We start from the raw sequence: 20,927 nt of genomic DNA, 5'->3' as shown, positions 1-20,927 counted from the left end.
TTAAAAATGTTCATACATCAAGGATTTTGAACATGTGTACGCTAAGCAAATTAATGGTCCGTGTAACATAGCACATGATTAGGAAATACTCACTCCGTTTTCTAATAAAATTTCCATAAGAAATGTTTACGGAAATTAAGAAAACTTGAATATTTTAGATAGTGGACATATTATTTAATTGAGTAATAAATTTGACGAAAAAAAATACATATCAAAAACATTAAAAAAAAGTATTAAAAGAAAGTTAATGGAAAAGATATGGGGATTACAATCAATAAAAAAAATATTTTTGTAAAGTTAGTGGGAAACATGTGAAAACCATTACGAATATAAAAATGTTAAAATGAAGTTAGTGAAAGATATGTAGTGACCACAAATATTATAAAAGTATTAAAATAAAAGATAAATAAAAATATTTTTGTATAAATAGTTAAATTCTTTATGGAATAATAAATAGAAAATCAAACATTGCAAATAAAAACTTATTTAATGAAGGGAGTGTGTATAAAACTCTATAAATACTTCACATAGTCCGGAAGAACCTTTGTATTTGCAACTCCTCAGCAATCTCTTATAAAGTGGACCAACGTTTCCTTGACCAATCACAATAACCTCGTCCCCAAAAAAAAAAAACTCGGAGAGAAAAGAACCCAAAAATAAAAATCAAAAGAAAATGTGTGTTGAGAAGCAAACAGTTGCATCATTAACCCAAGAAAAGAAAATGGATGTTGAAATCATTTCTCCATCTTCTTGCTCTTCCAGATTTAAGAGTGTTTGTGTTTACTGTGGAAGTAGTACTGGTAAAAGAGACTCTTACAGAGATGCTGCTATTCAACTTGGTCAAGAACTGGTATATTCTTTTCATTTTTCACTATTTTAATTCTTTTTTTCATGAATTTTTTTTTAATAAAAATCTAATCTTTTTTCTGGGTTTTTTGAAGGTTGCTAAAAGATTGAAACTTGTGTATGGTGGTGGGAGTATTGGACTTATGGGTTTAGTTTCTCAAACCGTTCATCAAGGTGGAGGACATGTTATTGGGTATAAAACTTAACCTAAACATGAAAATCCCATTTTTAATAGGAGTATTTTTTATTTTATTAACAATTTGATTAATTTATTTTTTCTCTTTGAATTTTATAGAGTCATACCCAAGTCTTTAATGGGCAAAGAGGTAAGAATTATAGTTTCTTAAAACAAAAATTTATTATTTTTGTCCTGAATTAATTAAAAAGTGTGTATTTTTATATTTTAAAATAATGAGAGGAATGTTTGTTGAATTGGATACAAATGTTGATAGCTTACCGGAGAAACAGTTGGAGAATTGCTGCTAGTCTCCAATATGCATCAAAGAAAAGCTGAAATGGCCCGCCACTCCGATTGTTTTATTGCTCTTCCAGGTCCCATTATTTTATTTAATAATTCCTCAAATTAATCATCTATATTCATGTAATTGATAAATTATTTATTAGTGAGTTTTTAAATATGAATATTGTAATTTTTATGGGACAAAACGACTATTAATATAAATGATAAATCATTTAACAGGTGGGTATGGAACATTGGAAGAATTACTTGAAGTTATTACTTGGGCACAACTGGGTATTCATGACAAGCCTGTATGTAATCTTTTTTTTTCCAACATAATTTCTTAAATAAGACGGTCTTATAGTAAAATTATCTTTATTATATTGACCTATATTTAATTTGTTAAATTGATCATTATAATTCAAAGTGATCTATTACAAAAATTGTCTTATGATCGAAACAGTTTTATATTATAAGATGAGTTTTTCTTCCGAAGATATAATCTTTGTTATCAAAATTTATCATTTTTGGTTTATAGGCGATTTCATGTTGTATATAATGTAATAAATGTAAAATATTCTATTAAATGGTCAAGAAATGATTGATAAAAGTACTCCTACAATTTACTTGAAACATTTAATTTTTTGTTTTCACGCTACTACACTGACTCTATTTTTAATATCATTAATTATATATAATAAAAAATTAAAAAATTTGATATTAATAATTTTTTCAATGAGACGAATCAAATAAGATTTCACTTGACTATATTTGAACTTATAGATTAAAAACTAATTACAAATTAAGAGTAATGAATGAATAGTGTCATTTTATCTAATGTTGCAACTAATATGAAATGGAGTAAATAACAATTTTTTAATCAATTAACGTGATTTGTAAATCAACATAAAAATACAAAACAATAATAATAAAATAAACAAAACGGAAAAAATAATTTAAAATAACAAAATTCTCATCTATTAAATTCTATCACATAGGTCTGATTTATTAACTTTACAATTAACCCACCTAAACTAAAACTTTCTTTCTTAAAAAAAAATTGGCAGGTTGGTTTGCTCAACGTTGATGGGTATTACAACTCTTTGCTGACTTTCATTGACAAAGCTGTTGATGATGGTTTCATCCCACCTTCACAGAGGCACATACTTGTCTCTGCCCCTACTGCTAAAGAACTTGTTCAGAAGCTCGAGGTGGGTCCCTCTTTTCTAAATTTTCTCTGAAAACTTTTTTGCCTTTTTTTTTTAATTAATATTAATTGTTTGGCCAAATAGAGTAGTATTGTGATCCTCACAGTTGAAAACTTGTTATCAAAGAAAGTTTGTGTTAACTGATAGAAATGGTCATAGCTAAAGAAAATTATTAAATACTATAATTAAAATGTTTATTATTTGATTATGAAAATTATTAAATACTATAATTAAAATGTTGAAAATTATAAAGTTAGTGAAATAATTCTAGAGCGTTTTACTTTTGTGACGACAAGGCCTTATTATTATTTTCTCAACCCCTATAACAAGGTTTTGATTATATTATTATTCTTATTCGCAACTAGAAATTAACGAAATAAAATTAGAAATACTTATTATCTTTTTAACTTCTATAAATAATTGAAAAATCCTATAATTTTCTTTTAATATTTTAAACGTAATTAACAAAATAAAATAGAGAATTTATGACTGTACTTAGTATTATTTTATTTAGTTTCAAAGTTAACAAAATTTATATTTCATTAATTCACTGTATAGATTTTTAATACTACCTATTAATGTGATACTATATTTGAAACGATAAAAAGTAATGTGTTTTGGTCAGTAAGAGTGTTATAGTGAAAGATATCAAGCTAAGGCGTTTATCTACTTGAGTTTGTCATTCCACTTCCTAGGAGTTTTGACTTTTCACTTTAGAATTTTCTAATTTCAAATATACTTCTTGTGAGAACAAAAAGGATTAAAAAATGATGTAAGAATGTCAACCTTAAATAATAAAATATACACCTTATCTCCTTATCTTTCCATAAGAAATTCTCATATTTTACTATTTAAATAGAGAATTTTATATATAATTTTTCTATTAATATTAACGAATTGAAATATATTTTTGTGAGTTGTGAGATCATCTTATATTTATATGTACACTTTTTATAATTTTTATGAAATAAATTTACAAAAATTAAACGTTAAAAATATGTTTTGAGAATTGTGAAAAAGAAAAAAGAAAAAAAAAGTAAGTAATAAAGTTCATATTCTATAATTAGAAGGATAAGATTGGGATTTGGGAGTGCCACTGCTCCATATAGGAACCTTGATGGAATCTCCATCACCAACAGTGGAAAGTGGAAACCCCATCACAGCAATTTATATTATAGAAGTATATTAGTGCTCTTGTGAAATTTATATTCTAAAATAATATCTCATTACAAAGTCCTACATAAAGATAAATTTAATGATTACACATACATACGTTTTTTTTCCTTGTGTTTTTTAATGTTAAAAGGATGTATTTGATTCTATTTACTAATTTTTACTAATTTTACGTACTTTTTATTCGTCTATTTTATTTTTTTACATATATTTTAAAGCAAATTTTGAGTTTTGATATCTCTTAATACGCATTATAAAAAATTGTAAAAGTTATATATTAAAATTCTTTGGATCGAGATGAATTTAACAAGATTCCACATAAATATATTTTCTCTTCAATATATATTTCAAAAATAAAATTCAAATTTCTCTCTTAAAGTGGACAAACAAACAAAAACGAATGAAGTATTATATTCTGATAATGTCATTAAAACTTTATATTTTATTAATTTATACTTCTAAGAACATATCGAAGTTATAAATACGTATAATCAAAATCAAGGTATTTACGATATTATTATTTATTTTTAGTTAAATTATTTTTATTGTATAATGATAATAAATAGGAATATGAACTCGTACAAGGAGCTTTAGGTAAGTCGAGTTGGGAGGTAGATCAACCGCAACAAGTCGGATTCAACACCGCATTGCAGGCTGAAGTGGCTATGTAAAGATTAAACTACATTATTATTATTATGTTGTGGGTATTTTTTTTGCTGCTAATTTAAAGGAAATTAGCTAAATAGGAGGGTGAAGATTAAACTTTCTTTTGGGTCCCTTTCAAGTAAACTATACTAGTAGTAGTAGTAGGATATGGGAAGTAATTAAGGGGTTTAGGGACTGACTATTAGGAAAATGTTGTGCTAATGCTAGTATGCTACAAGCCTACAAGTGCAAAATGTCTAATGATTTTTTTGCTATAGAACTTTTGGCACCTTTTTGGAACACCTACCTCTAATGTTTGGAACACCTACCTCAACCTCCCAAAACTTATCTATGGATTGGATGTAGTAGTCTTCTACAATTGTATGTACGTATAATACAATTATATTAATGATACTATGTATATTTATCTTCTCTTGCTACTTTTTTCATATATAATAATTGTAGGTACTATTTGGAATTTTGTATTTTCAATTTCATTATTAAAATCTTCAATTGTCTAAATATAAATTAAGAAAAGTTTATCTTTGCTAAATTAGAAATTGAAACAAATAAATTTTAGAACACTTCATTATATAAAGGAAAATGATATATACAGTTTCAAAGACTGTATATAAGAATGGATCTTATATTTTATTTATGTAATTTAATATTAATTTTACTTTGGTAATATAAAAATTTCATTCTACTTTAGGAGTTTATCATTGAATTTTGTAAAATAATGATAAAGTAATAATTGATATCCAATTTCTAGATAATATTATCTTGAAAAATTCAATAATTAATAACAATGAATTTTTTTATTTTTATGTACAACCCTAAAGATTGTAAATAATATTACCCTATTATAAATTCATTGTTGAACTTAATAATATTTGTTCTGTAATGTAAGTTTTACTTCTTTTGTTTTTTAATATTTTTTTTCATTTAGAATATTTTATTTTGATGAGAGAAAAAGTTGATTGAGGTTTTTGAGACATAAATAAAAAAAGAAAAATTATATCGGTATGAGATTAATTCGTTCGTTTTAATGTATATTTTTTTATTATATATTTTTTATGATTTTTTAAAATGTGTATAAAGAGATATCAAAGTTTCAAATTTGCATTAAAAACTGTGTAAAAAACAAATAAGAAGTAAAAAAAGAACGGAGGGAGTAATATTTATATATGGTATTTCATCTAACATGAAATCCTAAATGAATCTAATTTGTTATCTTTAGAATCAAAATACTAGGTTACTTTCCTTGAGTAATTTTAAAATCTTTACTTTTAAATTACCCCACTCGCTTATGATCTTTCTATACACAAAATAAAGTTCATAATTGACTTTTTAAGGAATCACTGAGGATATCAAGATATCAATATAAGATATATTGAACAATCATTTATAAAAGTGCATTGATGAACAATCTTGACTATTATTTTTCAGCCTTACGTGTTACACAATTCACTATTAATATAAAGTACTTTTTAATTAAATAATTTAATTTGGATCATAATGTGGATAGGCATGAACCAAGATTTTCCTTATAGTAAACGTTTTTGCTGAGGCTATAATCTTAGTAAGTAAGGACTAAGGAGCAGTATAGTATTAAGTTGGAGCATTCCTGCTGTGCAGAATGGAAATGCAGAAGCCGAAGCACCAGCAGAATTTTTGTTTTGTTATTTAGCGGTTGTAATTGTCCTTCACCAATCAAACAAACATGCATGCAAGTGGTACTAATCTACCAATTTTCCATCCTTTTTCTCCAGCATAGAGTAGGAAATATATCCTTCTACGAGTATTTAGGGTAGAGGTTTAGATCATGTAATCGGGAAGAATACTGTTAATGAACCAACTCAACCAAAAACTTAAGCTGATGGTTTAAACCCTATAATATGTTATATATTCTAACACCTCTCATACGAGAGCCTTTTAGGCTAGAAGTGTGAATGCAACACAAGCTCTCCTCATACCCAGTGTTAAATATTTCACTTTAAATAAAGGGTGTTTGAAATTCGAACTCGTGATCTCTTGTCACGCTGGCTCTGATACAATGTTAAAAACCAACTCGACCAAAAGTTTAAGCCTTTAATTGAATTGGTTCCCCGACAAATGAAATGAAATACTAATTAATTAATTATATGTTTTATTACATATAAGCCCCAAATCCAACACATTTGAGTCTTAGCCTTTACATGAACAAACTATGACTCAACGCACATGTAAAAATCTTTGCAATCATATTTTTGGAATCAAATAATCACGACTCAATAATAATAGAGTACTATATTTGTGTTGTTTACTTCAAGATATTTTCTAATTTTCTATGCTCTATCAATTATGTATTTTATATTGTTCGGTAATTTGAAGTACAATCCCATTCAATATATCATCTATAGTCACATTTTTTTGTCAATTTTTTTCACATATTTTTTACCAATATATTTTAACCAAAGAAATACATACACATAAATTTAATTAACCGAATAAAATGATAAAACCCAATAGAAATTAAATAAAAAAATAAAAACACATGCCTCAAATTAGTAGGAGTTCCCCACCTAGAACCATACCTTGGTTTGGTCTATTTTTCTCATGGACATGTCTTCTAACTTTAGAGCTCCGGGACGTGTGTAGAGATGGAGACTACTCTTTTCCTCTTGGCTCTCTTACCCAATTTCTAGTACATATATCTCACTTTTTATCTTCAACTTATATTTTCATTTGGGTTCATTTTGCAAATTAAATTTAACTATTTGTAGTAGAAGTACATATATGTATAAAAAAAACACAGGAACCTGACCCGGAATTTCTGTACACAATCTGTTCTTTTTTTTTTTTTTACCATTCTTAGCTTATACTATGACAAAAATATTTTCTGAAACCATCTTCTTTAATAATATACATATACTCCTATTCAATTATTTTCTGGAAGTTTATTCCATGAATCTGAGCCTATTTGTGCACTTTAATCATACAATTTCATCTTTATTTGGTCAGTTATAAGTCATCATAATTTCCAGTGTCTTGGTATCAATGTTCATAAACTTTGATCAGATTAGAGATACAATAATTTATGGTAAGAAAATCAGTAACTTTTATAATTCAGAATGTAGTTGTACGATCTGCTTTTATGTTTTGAACAATTGAACCATAACTGTAGTCATTGCTTCTTCTACTTATTTATTGGGGGATAATGTTCATGTACTACTTCTACAGCTTACATGTCTTTTTAACACTAAAATACTTGTCCTTCATATCTCTTCTTTTAATTAATATGTGACTACGTAAGGGTCATTACGACCGTCTCGTTTATTTTTGGGCCCTAGAGCGAAAAAAATAAAAATGGTTATTAAAATTTTGAGGTGTAGTGAATAATATGATACTGGTTTTGTTCTGTATTTCTAGTATATTAACTATTCATAAAATAATTCTAATAATTCATACTATTACATAGCAAAAAATGTAAATTATATTTAAATGTAACTTTTGTTAATATCAATTTTGTATATAAAAATATATTTTTTGGGCCCTAAAAAGTTTAGGACTCTGAGCAATACCCCGCTTTGCCCTTGTTAATCGACGGCCATGCTTGCATCATTATCATTAATGTCCTAAATTAATGACAAAAGCGTAACAATAAATAAGATATAAAGTAAGATTAAGATAAAACTGTTGTATCGTAAAGCGGATGAAAAATAGAAGTTGAAGCAAGTATATATTAGGATAAAGGAGAGAACACTAATATTGTGTTTTGCATAAATATAGATATCATGATGTGTGTCATTTATTTTTCCCTTTTGTTGCTTGAAATTGAGTATCATTCTGTTTTTATACTCTATTTTTAAGAAAAGTTTTGTATTCTTACACTATTTTGTCAACCTCCTGCATATCATAATGTATCCTCACTCTTCATTGTTCAAGTGTGCTTATTGCAAGGATTATCCATTTTTATATTAATGCTTTTCAGATTAAATCGAGATCACCTTAAAATAAAAAATCTATATGCTAATATATTTATATTTGTGGATTTTTAGCTCATATGTAAAGAGCGTTTTACGATGAAACCATCTCATGAAAAGTTTTTTTGAAAACGAAATCAACAAAGCTGGAACATACATTTTCACGGTGGGCCTAAAGCCCTGGAATATGGGCCACCTATGGGCTAATCAGCTTTAGTTCATACTTCATAGTTATCCGCATCCCTAATTTGTTTTGCACTGATTCTAGTTTCATGATGAGACCGTTTCTATTTGGCTGGCCTAATACATATCTTTTTATCTTAAAGTAATCACTTATAACGTTAAAGTGATCATTTATAATTTTAAAATAATCATTTTTTATAGTTTTTAGAGTGATTACTTATAACCTTAAAATGATCACTTACGATCTTAAAGTAATCAATTAAAGAAATAGCTAATATATAGGCCCATATCATAATAAGACGATCTCAATCAAAACCAGCTTTTTGTAACACGTCCATAAGCATAAAAATATGGGCCTTTACCAATTATTCTTTGTGTTATTCGGCCACTTAGAATTGTGGGCCGAAAAGTATCATTTGATATTTATGATTCATAAATTCTTATATGAGACAATTTTATTTAATTAAATAGCGTTATCATATAATTTAAAAGAATGTTTAAATATAAATTTTTTATTTTAAGAATGGTTTTATAAAGATAACGTGACAAAAAATCAACCATACCACTTTTATATATAACTTTGTCCCTTACGGACGTATGGGAAATTTTGAGCAAGACTAAGCCTAAAAGGGCCGGTTTTACAATCTCTCATAACTTGTTATCTATTCATTTTCATTCAAATAGGCTGAATTTAGTTTTATTCAATTCAATTAAGTATTTTTTATTCTTAATTCATTAATCATTTGATTAAACTAATTTAAACCATTAATTTTATTCAGCATTTCGATTTAACTCAATCAATCGAATCAAATTGAGTAATTATAATTGAGAACATGCTCTAACTTTTCAAATAAAATCTGCTTAATTTTGTTTTTTGAATGGAAACTCCATGACCTAATTTTTAAAGTAAAAGTAAATTTTTAACTTTTGATCTAAAAGATAAAAATTGACTGTAAATTGAGTTGTTAGTTGTTACTAATTGTTATTTTATTACATTGGAAAGGTGACAAGTTGGTTGTTTGGGCACCAACTAATCATACGAGATAAGTAAAATAATAGTTGGTGGAGCCAAGAAGTTAAGTAAGTGGGTTAAATTTATAGAAGTATATTCTTTAAGAGGGTCTATTTTATTAAAAGTGTATTATCTTTTTTTAGTTCCGGTCCAATTACTTCATTTTATTCTATGATATACATCAAATAAAAAATATATATATTTTCTTGGTCTCTTTAACATTTACACAAATCTCTCATATATTTAAATTGTCTTATTTTACTCATAAAATCCAATTCATAAGCTCAACCCACACTAAACTGTATTTTTCTTTTTAATTTGTCTCATTAAATTTATCACATTTTTTACTTTTGGTTATAACACTTTCTTATTTTTAGTTCTCATTTATGTATTTAACTTATATTCTTATCTTATTTAAATATTTTTCTTATTTTTTCATAAAATATCACTTTTTTTCTTAATTTTTTCACTTATAGTCGTCAATGGTGAAATTTTCATGAGACAATAGACTACAGTGGTATTCTAGGCTACGATTATTGTTCCTACTATTGATTGTCCTAGGAAGGTTCTAAGAAATTGTGACTATATGATAGAAAGATTACACCACTTGTATAAAAAAAGGTACATTACACTACAAATGTAGGTCTTGCTTAGAATTTCAACCCTACTCTTTTGGTACAATCAAAAAGGACACTATAGGCTATGGATACACCCTTTTGCTAGAGTTAAAGAGTAATTGAATCTAGCAGTGGAGTAAAAATTAACAAATTCTATGAAGGCTGTTAAGAAATCATTTTAATCAAAAGCTTAAGTTGATTGTCGAGGTCACAGGATAAGTTATATACTCTAACACGCCCCCACATGAGAGTCCATTGGGTTAGAAGTGTGGATGCGCATATGATGAGTGGTGGTAGAAATTCGAACCCGTGACTTCTTGTCACGTTGGCTTCTGATACCATGTCAAGGAACCATCTCAACCAAAAGTTTAAGTTGATGTTTGAGGCTCCAGGATATCTTATATATATACTCTAACAAAGGCTCTATAAATTTAAAAATTATAATATTTTTTTAACAATTTTGTATTTTAAACACCTCATATATACTAAGTAATTTAATATTAAGGCCTTAAATTTTTCTGATACCTGTGCAATCGAACCGGTTAATGCTTAATAGGAGTAAAGTAATAGTCAAGTTCCATTATACAATATCTATGATTTCAAAAGGGAATAACTGATCAAATGTCTTAAAAGGACGTACGAGTTGTAGTCAATAGATGCGCATGCCCTCCTAATTTATTTTAGGCTCTCATATGCTTTTTCATAAGGAAAAATATTTTTTCCAACCACGATGATTTATACTCAATTCAATTTGATGTTAACTAAGAGTATTACGAAATATTTAACAAATGACAATTGATTATTGGTTGTTAATCTTTTAATTAGTTAATTTGTTTGATTAATTGAAAGGGTTGATTTTCTTGTTAATTTGTAAGCTAGTTAGATGAGCTAACTGTATACTGAAATTTTTGGTTAAATTAGGCATTGACAGTTGACTGTTTATTTAAGAAAAAATAAATCAACAATCAAAAACCATTAAAAAAAGCCAATTAAGTTAGCATTTTCATTTTAGCTTAAAAGCCTGACTGAAAAGCCATTAATCAAAAACGTTTTTTTGAAATTTTGACAAACCAAAAAGACAAGAGCCAACCAAAAAGTCGACATAAAAGTCAATTATCAAAAACCCCTTCTTGGGATCAGCTTATCTTAATTAATTTTGTCCTTATATTAAAACTTAGAAGTTTGTGGAGATGTTAGCTAATTAAATTATTAAATTTGTCTCCAATATTCTGTAGAGTCTTGCGCCTTAAAATATGTGTCTTATAATAAAGCTGTATATAAAATTCACAATTATATATTTTTAAAAAATTCAATAATAACTTAAAATAAAATCCACAAAGACCGTTATTATTAAGATATATAAAAATCCTTTAAACAACAAATATATTTTATTTTTTTAATTATTAATTGATATTTTACCAGCCAAATAATCAACTAAATATTTTTCCACAAATAACAAACAATCATTCAAAATATCTGTAATTAACCTAATAAATCACCCTGGATCATCTCCTTGATCCATGCCCTAACCCGTGTTTAACCCATTATTAATGTATTATCTCACATCTTGACTTCTTCCCCAACAATTATTTCATGACCGCAACATTGATAGTGCCACCTATATAGATCAATAACCTACTTTTATTTGTAAGATTATACTTATTGCTGCCCAAAACAACAATTAAGCCTATGTATTATGTATAATAAAATACATGTCAAATATTATCCTATTTTATTACATTAAACTAATACTAATCCTACCATTATAAAAAAATTATTGGATAAGATATATAAATTAAATTTGACTTAAAAGATAGAATGAGGGAAGAGCTAGAAAGATATATGTAAGAATTGAACTCAAGATCTTATCTGAAAAAGTGATACGTATTTTTCAACTGAGATAGTGCCTACATTGCTGAAGTTGGATGCTCCATTATCTAGGTTAGAATTTAGATTCGAATCTGCTTAAGTCAAGACCTATAACCTATGCAATTTTGTTATAATATATTAATATTAAATTGTTAATATATAACGCAAAAAAAAAATACTTCATTGAGTAGGCTCAATAAACATTCACAAATGAGCAAAGATGTCTCCATATTACAGGGGCACGAGTTGATATATATCTTATTTACTTTTGAAGGTCGACCTATTATTTTTAGTGACAATTGAAGAAATACTTATTTTCTCAATAAGAGAAGATTTTTTTTATGAGATCAATAAGACAAGATTTAATTACTTAACAAACCTAATAGCTGAGAAAAAAATACAACAAATTAACAAAATTTATTACGCAGGAAAATATATAAATGTATGATTGGGAAATTAATGATAACAAAGAATCAATTGAAGAAATTATCTTATACTCCCTCCTATTCACCTTAGGATTTTCATTTGACTTTTTATGGATATTAAGGAGAGTCAAAAGTGAGACCCTAAGGGTAGAAAAGAGAGTGGTATTATGGGTTTTTTAATGTAAGGGAGGAAAATTAATATGGGTAATGGAGGGTATAATTGAAAATAGGATAAAGCTACTAAGTGTATAAAAGTCAAAAACCCATACTAAAATAGAAATGGGACAATTAAAGTGTGATCATAAAAGAAAATGGGACACATAAGCTGAATAGGAGGGAGTATTATTATTGACATGCATAAGAACAAAAAAAATTGTAAATTCTGTCAAAATTGGTGCTTTGAGGGATTGCTCATTGTGCTCATACACATGAACCGATTTTACAAATAACTAAATATTAGGTCCACGGTCCACCTTATACCAGTATATTAGAATTTGGATACGCCCCAACCTAGCTTTGTGGCAATGTTGTAGTCTTTTAGTGTAAAAACTAAAAGTGATAAATAATTAAAACTAAAAGATAAAAATAAATTATCACACAAATATTAAGTGTAAAAACACAATTCATTTAAGTCGTTGGTTTTTTCAGCATCAAGAGTCAAGAAATCAAGTCATGAACCAAGTGAAAATATAATACCAGATATTCAACACATTGGAAAATCAAAAGTGATAAATAAATGAAGAACATTCAAGTCATCAATGAAAACACAAAAACTTGAATTTTTGAAATTTGATTTTCCCATTTTAAACTTGATTTGCGGGTAACAATTTGTTAAATATGAATACAAATTTTTTATTTTATTAATTCAAGTAATTTAACTATTTGGTAAGATTATTTAGCTATTCTTGTAAGATATCGTCTCTTGATGAGACGACATTAAACAAAGAGTCCATTGTAACACCTCCGTATAATATTTAGCTAATTAGTTTAAGGTGTTACTCGGTATATCATGGGTCATCAATCAATAGCTTATACTTGTAGTTGAGTTGATTTCTTGACATGATATCAGACGCCAAGTCGCCAAAGTGTCAAAAAGGTCACAAATTTAAATCTTAACTACTCCTCAAATGATCAAGAGAAATGTTTTGCATCAGGTATATAAGGAAGACTTGTACTACATCCACACTTTTTTAACACAATTTGAGGAGACATGTTAAAATATATAACATGCCCAGATATCTCCAGATATCTCAATCTCTAGTTTAATTTTTTGATGGAATTGACTTTTTGACAATATACCTTAACACGATTACTAAACCCGTTCCTTTACTCATCGTTTGTTATTGTTCGTTGTCTTTATTTATCGCTTTTTACCTCCTTTACTTTTCTCTTTATTTTTAGATATTTGTACGTATTTTATTTATTCTATTTGTAAGTTGCAAGTTTCTTTATCTTTGAAGACCTTTCTCGAGTTGAGAAACTCTTTGACCGCACTCTTCTCTATGAGTATGAGCTGTCGTTTTTCTTCCCTCCCTAGACCCTGATCATAGTTTTCTATGAGTGGGATATACACTGAATATAATGATGATGTCGACGAGAATATACCTTAACACAAATTTTCGACAATTGAAAGGAGTGATCACAAATATTATTATCCTTTAGTTAAATTTATTTAATACAATTTCGATCTGAGATTAAAAAGCATAAAGTTTCGAAATAATGCTTAATACACGTTCAACATTATCATAAAAAGGTTCAGATTTGTATATTTTCCAAAAAATTAAATAAGAACATATATGTATAATTGAAGACTTTTAAATGTTATCATATGATAATAAAAAAATTATTTTGCACAATTGTAAAATAATACTTTCTTTGTCCCACAAAAATTACAATAAGTATAAGTATTGATTTTTATAAGGAGTGGTGTAAAAAAGTATATTTTATAGGAAAGTGAGAAAAAAAATGTGGAATGAAAAAATAAGTTGAATATGTAGATGAACATTAAAGAAAGAGTGTGTTTCGAAACCAAAAATATAATTATAGCAAATTTTACAAGATAAAATTTTCTATTTACTCTTTTGTCTGTCTACTTTAATATATTGTGAGATTTATCTTAATACATAATTTTATATTATACGAATTTAATAATTTATATCATGCTTATATAAAAATATTTAGACTCAAATTTATATTGAAATACGTATAAAAAGTAAAGTTAAAAAAAGATTATTGTAATTTTTAGGAGACAGATAGAGTATCTACATTTGCAGGGGCGATACTGAGGCCGTGCGAGGTGCCCAACCGCACAGGGCTCTGAATCTAAAGGGCCTCATATTAAAAAAGTATATTGGAATAACATATGATTGTAATAAAGTAGTTGGTAAGAATTTTACTTAATATATCAATTGTTATATTTTCAAAACCTATTGATTACATTTTTTCTCTCTTTTCAAAACAATTCTTTACCTTCCAAATAGTTTTTTCTTACCTCATTTAATGATATTGATACACATTCATCAAACATCAATTATCACTAACTTAATTAATAAAAATAATCAACAATTTATTTTTAAAATTTTCAACCCGTTAAATTTTTATTCTTTTTATTATTAGTCATCAATCTGTTACTATTTTTTTCTTCCATTTTAACATTAGAGAAGAAAGTTTAATTTTTTAACAACTTAATTTAAGTTTAAAAAATTAAAATTGTGTAGAATTTTTATTTTAATTAATTTTTTTTAATTATAAAGGGCTATAATTTTAAAAATTTATAAAAAATAAAACTGAATCTTAAAATTATTTGGTCCGTGACGTAGACTTGGGAAAATATCGTGGTAATGCACCATGCATTTGTCTCCATTGTCGTGGTTGTGTTAATACTAAAATTAGACAAAAGTAGAAAGCGACGTCAAACTAAGAATTGGTAATGAAAGTGACTTATGAGGTGGAATACTAATAAGAAAATAGAAGTACATAATCTTATCTAGAGTTTTAGACCATTTTAACACTATTTGAAGTTGAACATTAAACTTGAAATGGTCTCATTACTTTGAACTAGTGTTACTTTTACTATTACACCACAGCAAACCAAATCATTATTGCTTGGAAAATCAATTATGTTTAGCAATTTCATGCTTCATAAAAACATATAAGGGGTTTTTCGATGTTGGTTTTTATATTAGCCTTTTGATTAGTTTTTGATTTTTGGTTTGTTGGTTGTTCAAATAGCTAAAAAGTGTGGTAAATGGCTTTTCAACTAACTGAAAAGTAAGCTTTTAAGTAAAAAAAACTATTCCAGTTAGTTTTTTTTGTTGACTTTTGACTTGTTGATTTACTTTTTCTCTAATAATAAACAGTCAATACCTAAATTTACAAAATATCTCTATAAACAACTGAGTTTTTCAGCTAGCTTAAAAGCCAACAAAAACAACTAATATTTTCAGTTGGTTAAACAAGCCAACTAAAAAGATAACAACCAACTGCCAATTGTCAAACACCCCATTGAGATCGACCTATGTAAATTAAATGATTTGTAAACTCCATTATATATTTCTTATTTTAATAAATTTTTTTTATTACTATATATTATCATCAAATATTGAAAATAATAAACTGTGAGCCTTGCGTCTTTATTTTATAGCTTTACAAGGCTCACGTTAAAGATTTTGCGTATAATCTCATAAATAGTTAGGAAAGCTCTACATGCAATTGTAGTTCATTAGGGTAAAAAAACATATACTCGTATGTTAGGATTTAAATCTAATTCAATGCACTATTTTTTGGTAGCGGATATTTACAATTCCTTTGTCATTGAAATTGTCCGCATTTTATTTTAGTCTCTCTATTGAAATTAATTTTTGATATGATCCTATTAATATAACATATTTTTAGGCTTTGAGAAGTGAGAAAACTAAGGGGACAAAAGAGTAAGTAATAACCTTTTGAGTCACCTATTTTAATTCGTACTAGAAAAATCTATGTTCAGATCTGATTATAACTTTATCTTATTAAAAGCTCTATCGATATTAATTTATGTGGTAGATAAGTTGATTCAACACATTTAGATATGAAAGTTCATGTTGTCAAGGGTGTGGCTAGAAATTTAAATTAGGGAGGCAAAAGTCAAATACTAGCAAAAGTATAGTCGAATGATCGATACACTAGAGAATTAATTATAATCGAATTATGATCAATATATTTGCAAAATAATTATAATCGAATAGTCGATATACTAAAGAAATAGTAATTATAATCAAATGGTCCGTACTCTAGCAAAATATTTATAGTCAACTAATCCATACACTAGCAAATAATCTATTTAGCAAATTAATTAAATAAAACGAGCTATATTTTATAAATTTATGTTTTTGCATGAAAATATTCTACAATTAATTAGGAGAAATTTATTAATTAGTTCCATTTCTAGTAGTACTTTAACTATTCAGCTATATTTAAATATTTAATATTTAATTATGTATGATAATTGATAAGACAGTAAGGAAAGTAAATTAAAAATACAATGAGCTGCATTTAAAAACCAAAGAAGTAGGTATCCCGGGTCTTCCATTTGGCTTTGCACGAATACGTCCCACTTTATAGACCTATATTCATATCTCGGATACATTAGCACGAATTTTTGAAATACCTAAGCTAAAAAAAAATAATAACTAATTAAATAAATTAAGTTTTAAAAAATTTCGAAAAGTAAGCGTGAAAATCTCAAACCTATGGTTCGGAGCTGTTCGCAGTTACTAACTGCGAACAGACCTGGTCTACAAAAACGCAGGTCAGTTTCATTTTTTCGCACTTTTACCCATTTTCTCAAAACTCTAACTTCATTCGACATTTTCCCTCTAAAAGCATTGATTCATTCCATCAATTCTTGCATTCCTCTCTCAATTTGGCACTTCTAAATTAGTGTGGGATATTCTAGCTTGCTCAGAGGTAAATCTTTTTGTGTTTTTTTGGTGTATATGTAGTTTTCTAGAGTTTTAACCAAATTTGTTTATTTTTTCAAATGTAGGTTTCTACTTGTTAAATCAAGACTATTCTTAATAATCCATAAGCATTGAAGGTAATTTTTAATTGTTTTTATAGCTTTATGTTGGATTTTGAAGTAATGCTGTTGAATTAGTTGAATTCAATGTTGATAATATTATTAGAAATGTTGATGTTGATGTTGGTATTAGAAATATTATTTATGAACTTATGAATTGGTTTATTATTTTGATTTTATGTGTATTATATATGTATAAACTTAGTTACATTATGGATTTGAATAATTTTTACTCCAAAAAAGATTATAATCAAATGAATATAATGTACTTGTATGGGCATGAGTTGATGTTGATGTTGATTTTCTTTGTATTAATGTAGAAAACGACATCATTTCGCGTGACTATAGTATGTTTTTGGAATGGTTCTATTCGAGAAAATAGTGGCAAAGTTCATTATGTTGGGGGAAGACGTAAGTTGTTTGCTTGCAATTCGAACATGGATTTGAACCACTTTAGACGTTTTATATGTTCTAAGATTGGATTGGACCCTACTAGAAGTACCGTAATATAAGCTTTAAATATGCCATGAGTGGAGAATTGATTGTCTTTCCTGTTGAGGATGATGAGGCTATAGATGCGATGTGGGAGCATTAAAAGTCCACCCAAATTCCCTCTTTGGAGTTATACGTAGAAGAAGTACTATTAGGGAATGTAGTTGCTTCTAATCCTACTCCTACCCCTATGCCTATATTAACTCATAAAACTGAAAATCCCGCCGTTTCTTCCGCATCTTGTGTTTTTTCTCAACCCTCTACGAATCAAGTTCAAATTGATTCAATGGTTAACTTAGGAGAAATTGCTGAGATGGGACCTTGGGATGATGGAAATGAGAGTAATGAGTTCATTGACAATCCTTCTGAGGAAGATGTGGATGCCGATAAGAATGCGCTAGCAAATGACATGACCCTAGGCAACATTCCTACAGTCTAATTTTCGTTGTTGTGGGAGCGAAGGTCACAACACTAGAACTTGTAACTTAAGGTAATATGTTATATGTTATACTAGAATGATAATCTGTAACTCAAGGTAATATGTTATATATATTTTATATTATTACATAATAGTAATATTAATTAAAGCTACTGCGAACACAGCACTAGAGCAGATGGATCCAGCAGCTCCAGGACCCCTAGATCCTAGTGTCTTGACCATGCAGCATCAGCACAGGAGTACTCCTCTTTGGAATGCTGAGGTTAGGTGTACGATAGTTATGATTTACATTTTACTTAATGATAACATACAAGTAATTTACCTTTTCAATGTTCATAGGTGTTTGATGCGGAAACGCTGGGCACCAGGCATCCAGATTCTGTTCCATGGGTGATCGATGATAGGATCATCCCATACTTAGAGCTAATGAGGTTATACGACTTTCACCTCGTTGCATACGGCAGAGTTGACCGTGCCATTATCACAGCACTGGTCGAGAGATGGCGTCAGAAGACACATACATTTCATCTCTCTCTAGGTGAGGCTACCATCACATTGCTTGATGTAGCCTTACTAACGCGGCTTCCCATAGAGGGACGTGCCGTGTGTACAGGCAAGCGCTAGCTATCAGGCTGCCATGACATGGTGCATCGCATATTGGGAGAGCGCCCTGCACTGGAAGTGATCAGGGGGAGCGGTTTGCGATGCAAATGGTTGGTTCAGACCTTCTCGCATCTCCCCGGAGATGCTGATGAGGCCACCATTTCGAGGTACGCCAAGGCGTACCTCTTATACTTGATAGGAGCTGTGTTGTTTGTCGATAAAACAAACAACCAAATACAGCTCCTGTACTTAACCTTACTTGACGACACGTGGGAGCGCATCGGCGAGTATAGCTGGGGCTCAGCAGCCCTTGGATACCTATATAGGAGACTATGTGGTGCTGCTCAAAAGAATGTCAAGGAGATTGCGGGGCCAATAGTAATATTACAGGTAATAAAATTAACATTTAACTCTAATCCGGTGTAGTTGAATTATATACTAATTACATTTCAAAATTTCAGCTGTGGGCGTGGGAGCATATTCTTATCGGCCAAGCTTATAGAACCGTTGGTCGTGGTGATATTGCTCCTCCACCGCAACCTGAACCAGATGTTGTGTACGGTTCGAGGTGGAATTTTGCATGCCGGACGCGCAAGCACACCGACAGCGGTCTAGGATTCTACCGTGATCAGTTAGACCTGCTACGACCCAACCAGGTAAACATTTCAGTACTCATTAACATTACTACAATTTAATTAACATATCACATACATTTTCATAACATGTATTTTAGTTTTTGTGGGACCCATACCCTGCGGAAGCCTACGCAGTTGTACCTGAACACTCGGGGATTCATTCAGGGGCGTGGAGGGCTTTTGTGCCTCTCATATGCTTTGACATTGTCGAAGTACATCTACCAGAGCCGCCAATCTGGGTTGGTACAGGGCATTCCACCGCCTTGTGACACTAAACCCCAGCTGCACCTAATTTCGCGGAAAAATCAGGCTGGGGCAAACGGGATGGAGATCAACTGGCGTCACATCGCTTGCTGGGATCGAAGACTTGAGCTGCTGGCACAAGGTCCGCCAATCGATTTTCATGGCGCACCTACTACACCAGACTACATGTCGTGGTTCCTCTCCATCACGCGCCGATGGATGACAACACGTGCCATCTTCGCAGCAGCACATTACACACCTGTTGCGCCTACGATGACCCAATTTGTCAGTCTTCATTTGCATTTATATGATTAAGTTGTCAATTAAATAATATAATGTTACATTAACTAAATATTAATTGCAGGCACAAGGTGCGGCAGACGTGATGCGGTACAGCCATGAGGAGCCGGTGAGGGAGATTGCGTATGGCATGCTCGTCGGCTCGCAGTTCCAGCACTTCATACCTGAAGTCGCTGCAGAGTCCTCAACGATTACCGCCCATACGCACGTCTCATCTCCTGCTTATGACTACCATTTGGAGGAGATGGATCACTCATACCCCGTTGACACTGCGGGGACCTCGCGGGCTGGGCCATCACAGCCATCACAATACCAATCCCCTCCACTGCCAGAGCGACACCCGAACGCCTCTTACTATCGTAGGAGGGAAGGAGACCAACTCAGTTGGATAGGGTAGATGAGGGTTGTGAGCGTTAACGTTTAACTTTTGTGTATTTGTCTCGACTATGTACATATATATATATTTTAATTGAGTTGTATATTTCAAACATTTGTATATGTTTAATTACTTTATCATAGCCTCCAAGCTTTGACTTATGAATGATCGGAGTTTTGGCGATGAATCATGCCGCCTTAAAGATACATCGACTTGTAATTACCTACTCTAATGTCTCTAGTGCAAATACAACAAACAACAACTCAAAAATAAAGGAAAAAAAAATATTAATTAGCTGTTCGCAGTTAGTAACTGCGAACAGCCATAAAAGACAAAACAGTTGTTCACAGTTAGTAACTGCGAACAACTATTTTGTC

The 20,927-nt window shown here is 29.4% G+C and overlaps 3 protein-coding genes across 4 annotated transcripts; all 3 read left to right on the top strand.

Annotated features, from left to right (window-relative positions):
• The first annotated feature begins 467 nt into the window (after positions 1–467).
• On the top strand, positions 468–4,765 carry LOC130797950 (cytokinin riboside 5'-monophosphate phosphoribohydrolase LOG5). 2 transcript variants are annotated; one of them, XM_057660754.1, is made up of 7 exons: positions 468–850; positions 942–1,039; positions 1,142–1,172; positions 1,299–1,398; positions 1,547–1,617; positions 2,374–2,517; positions 4,254–4,765. In XM_057660754.1, the coding sequence occupies exons 1-7, from the start codon at positions 674–676 to the stop codon at positions 4,356–4,358; spliced, it is 726 nt and encodes a 241-aa protein (XP_057516737.1). In that variant the 5' UTR covers positions 468–673; the 3' UTR covers positions 4,359–4,765. The 2 variants fall into 2 exon arrangements, with proteins under 2 accessions (XP_057516737.1, XP_057516746.1); XM_057660763.1 differs by having other exon boundaries at positions 536–850; positions 4,282–4,765.
• Positions 4,766–19,035: 14,270 nt separating this feature from the next.
• Positions 19,036–19,611, top strand: LOC130828218 (protein MAINTENANCE OF MERISTEMS-like). The gene is made up of 2 exons (XM_057694077.1): positions 19,036–19,386; positions 19,546–19,611. The coding sequence occupies exons 1-2, from the start codon at positions 19,036–19,038 to the stop codon at positions 19,609–19,611; spliced, it is 417 nt and encodes a 138-aa protein (XP_057550060.1).
• LOC130797942 (uncharacterized) lies at positions 19,496–20,667 on the top strand. Its single transcript, XM_057660743.1, has 2 exons — positions 19,496–20,159; positions 20,239–20,667. Exons 1-2 carry the CDS (start codon positions 19,719–19,721, stop codon positions 20,569–20,571), a joined length of 774 nt encoding a protein of 257 aa, XP_057516726.1. The 5' UTR covers positions 19,496–19,718; the 3' UTR covers positions 20,572–20,667.
• Positions 20,668–20,927: the final 260 nt, after the last annotated feature.

The sequence above is a fragment of the Amaranthus tricolor genome, chromosome 1 (assembly GCF_026212465.1).
Source record: "Amaranthus tricolor cultivar Red isolate AtriRed21 chromosome 1, ASM2621246v1, whole genome shotgun sequence".
In the NCBI taxonomy this organism is placed as follows: Eukaryota; Viridiplantae; Streptophyta; class Magnoliopsida; order Caryophyllales; family Amaranthaceae; genus Amaranthus; species Amaranthus tricolor.
Note: the sequence above shows the minus strand (reverse complement) of the source record. Positions and strands in the feature narration are given on the sequence as shown.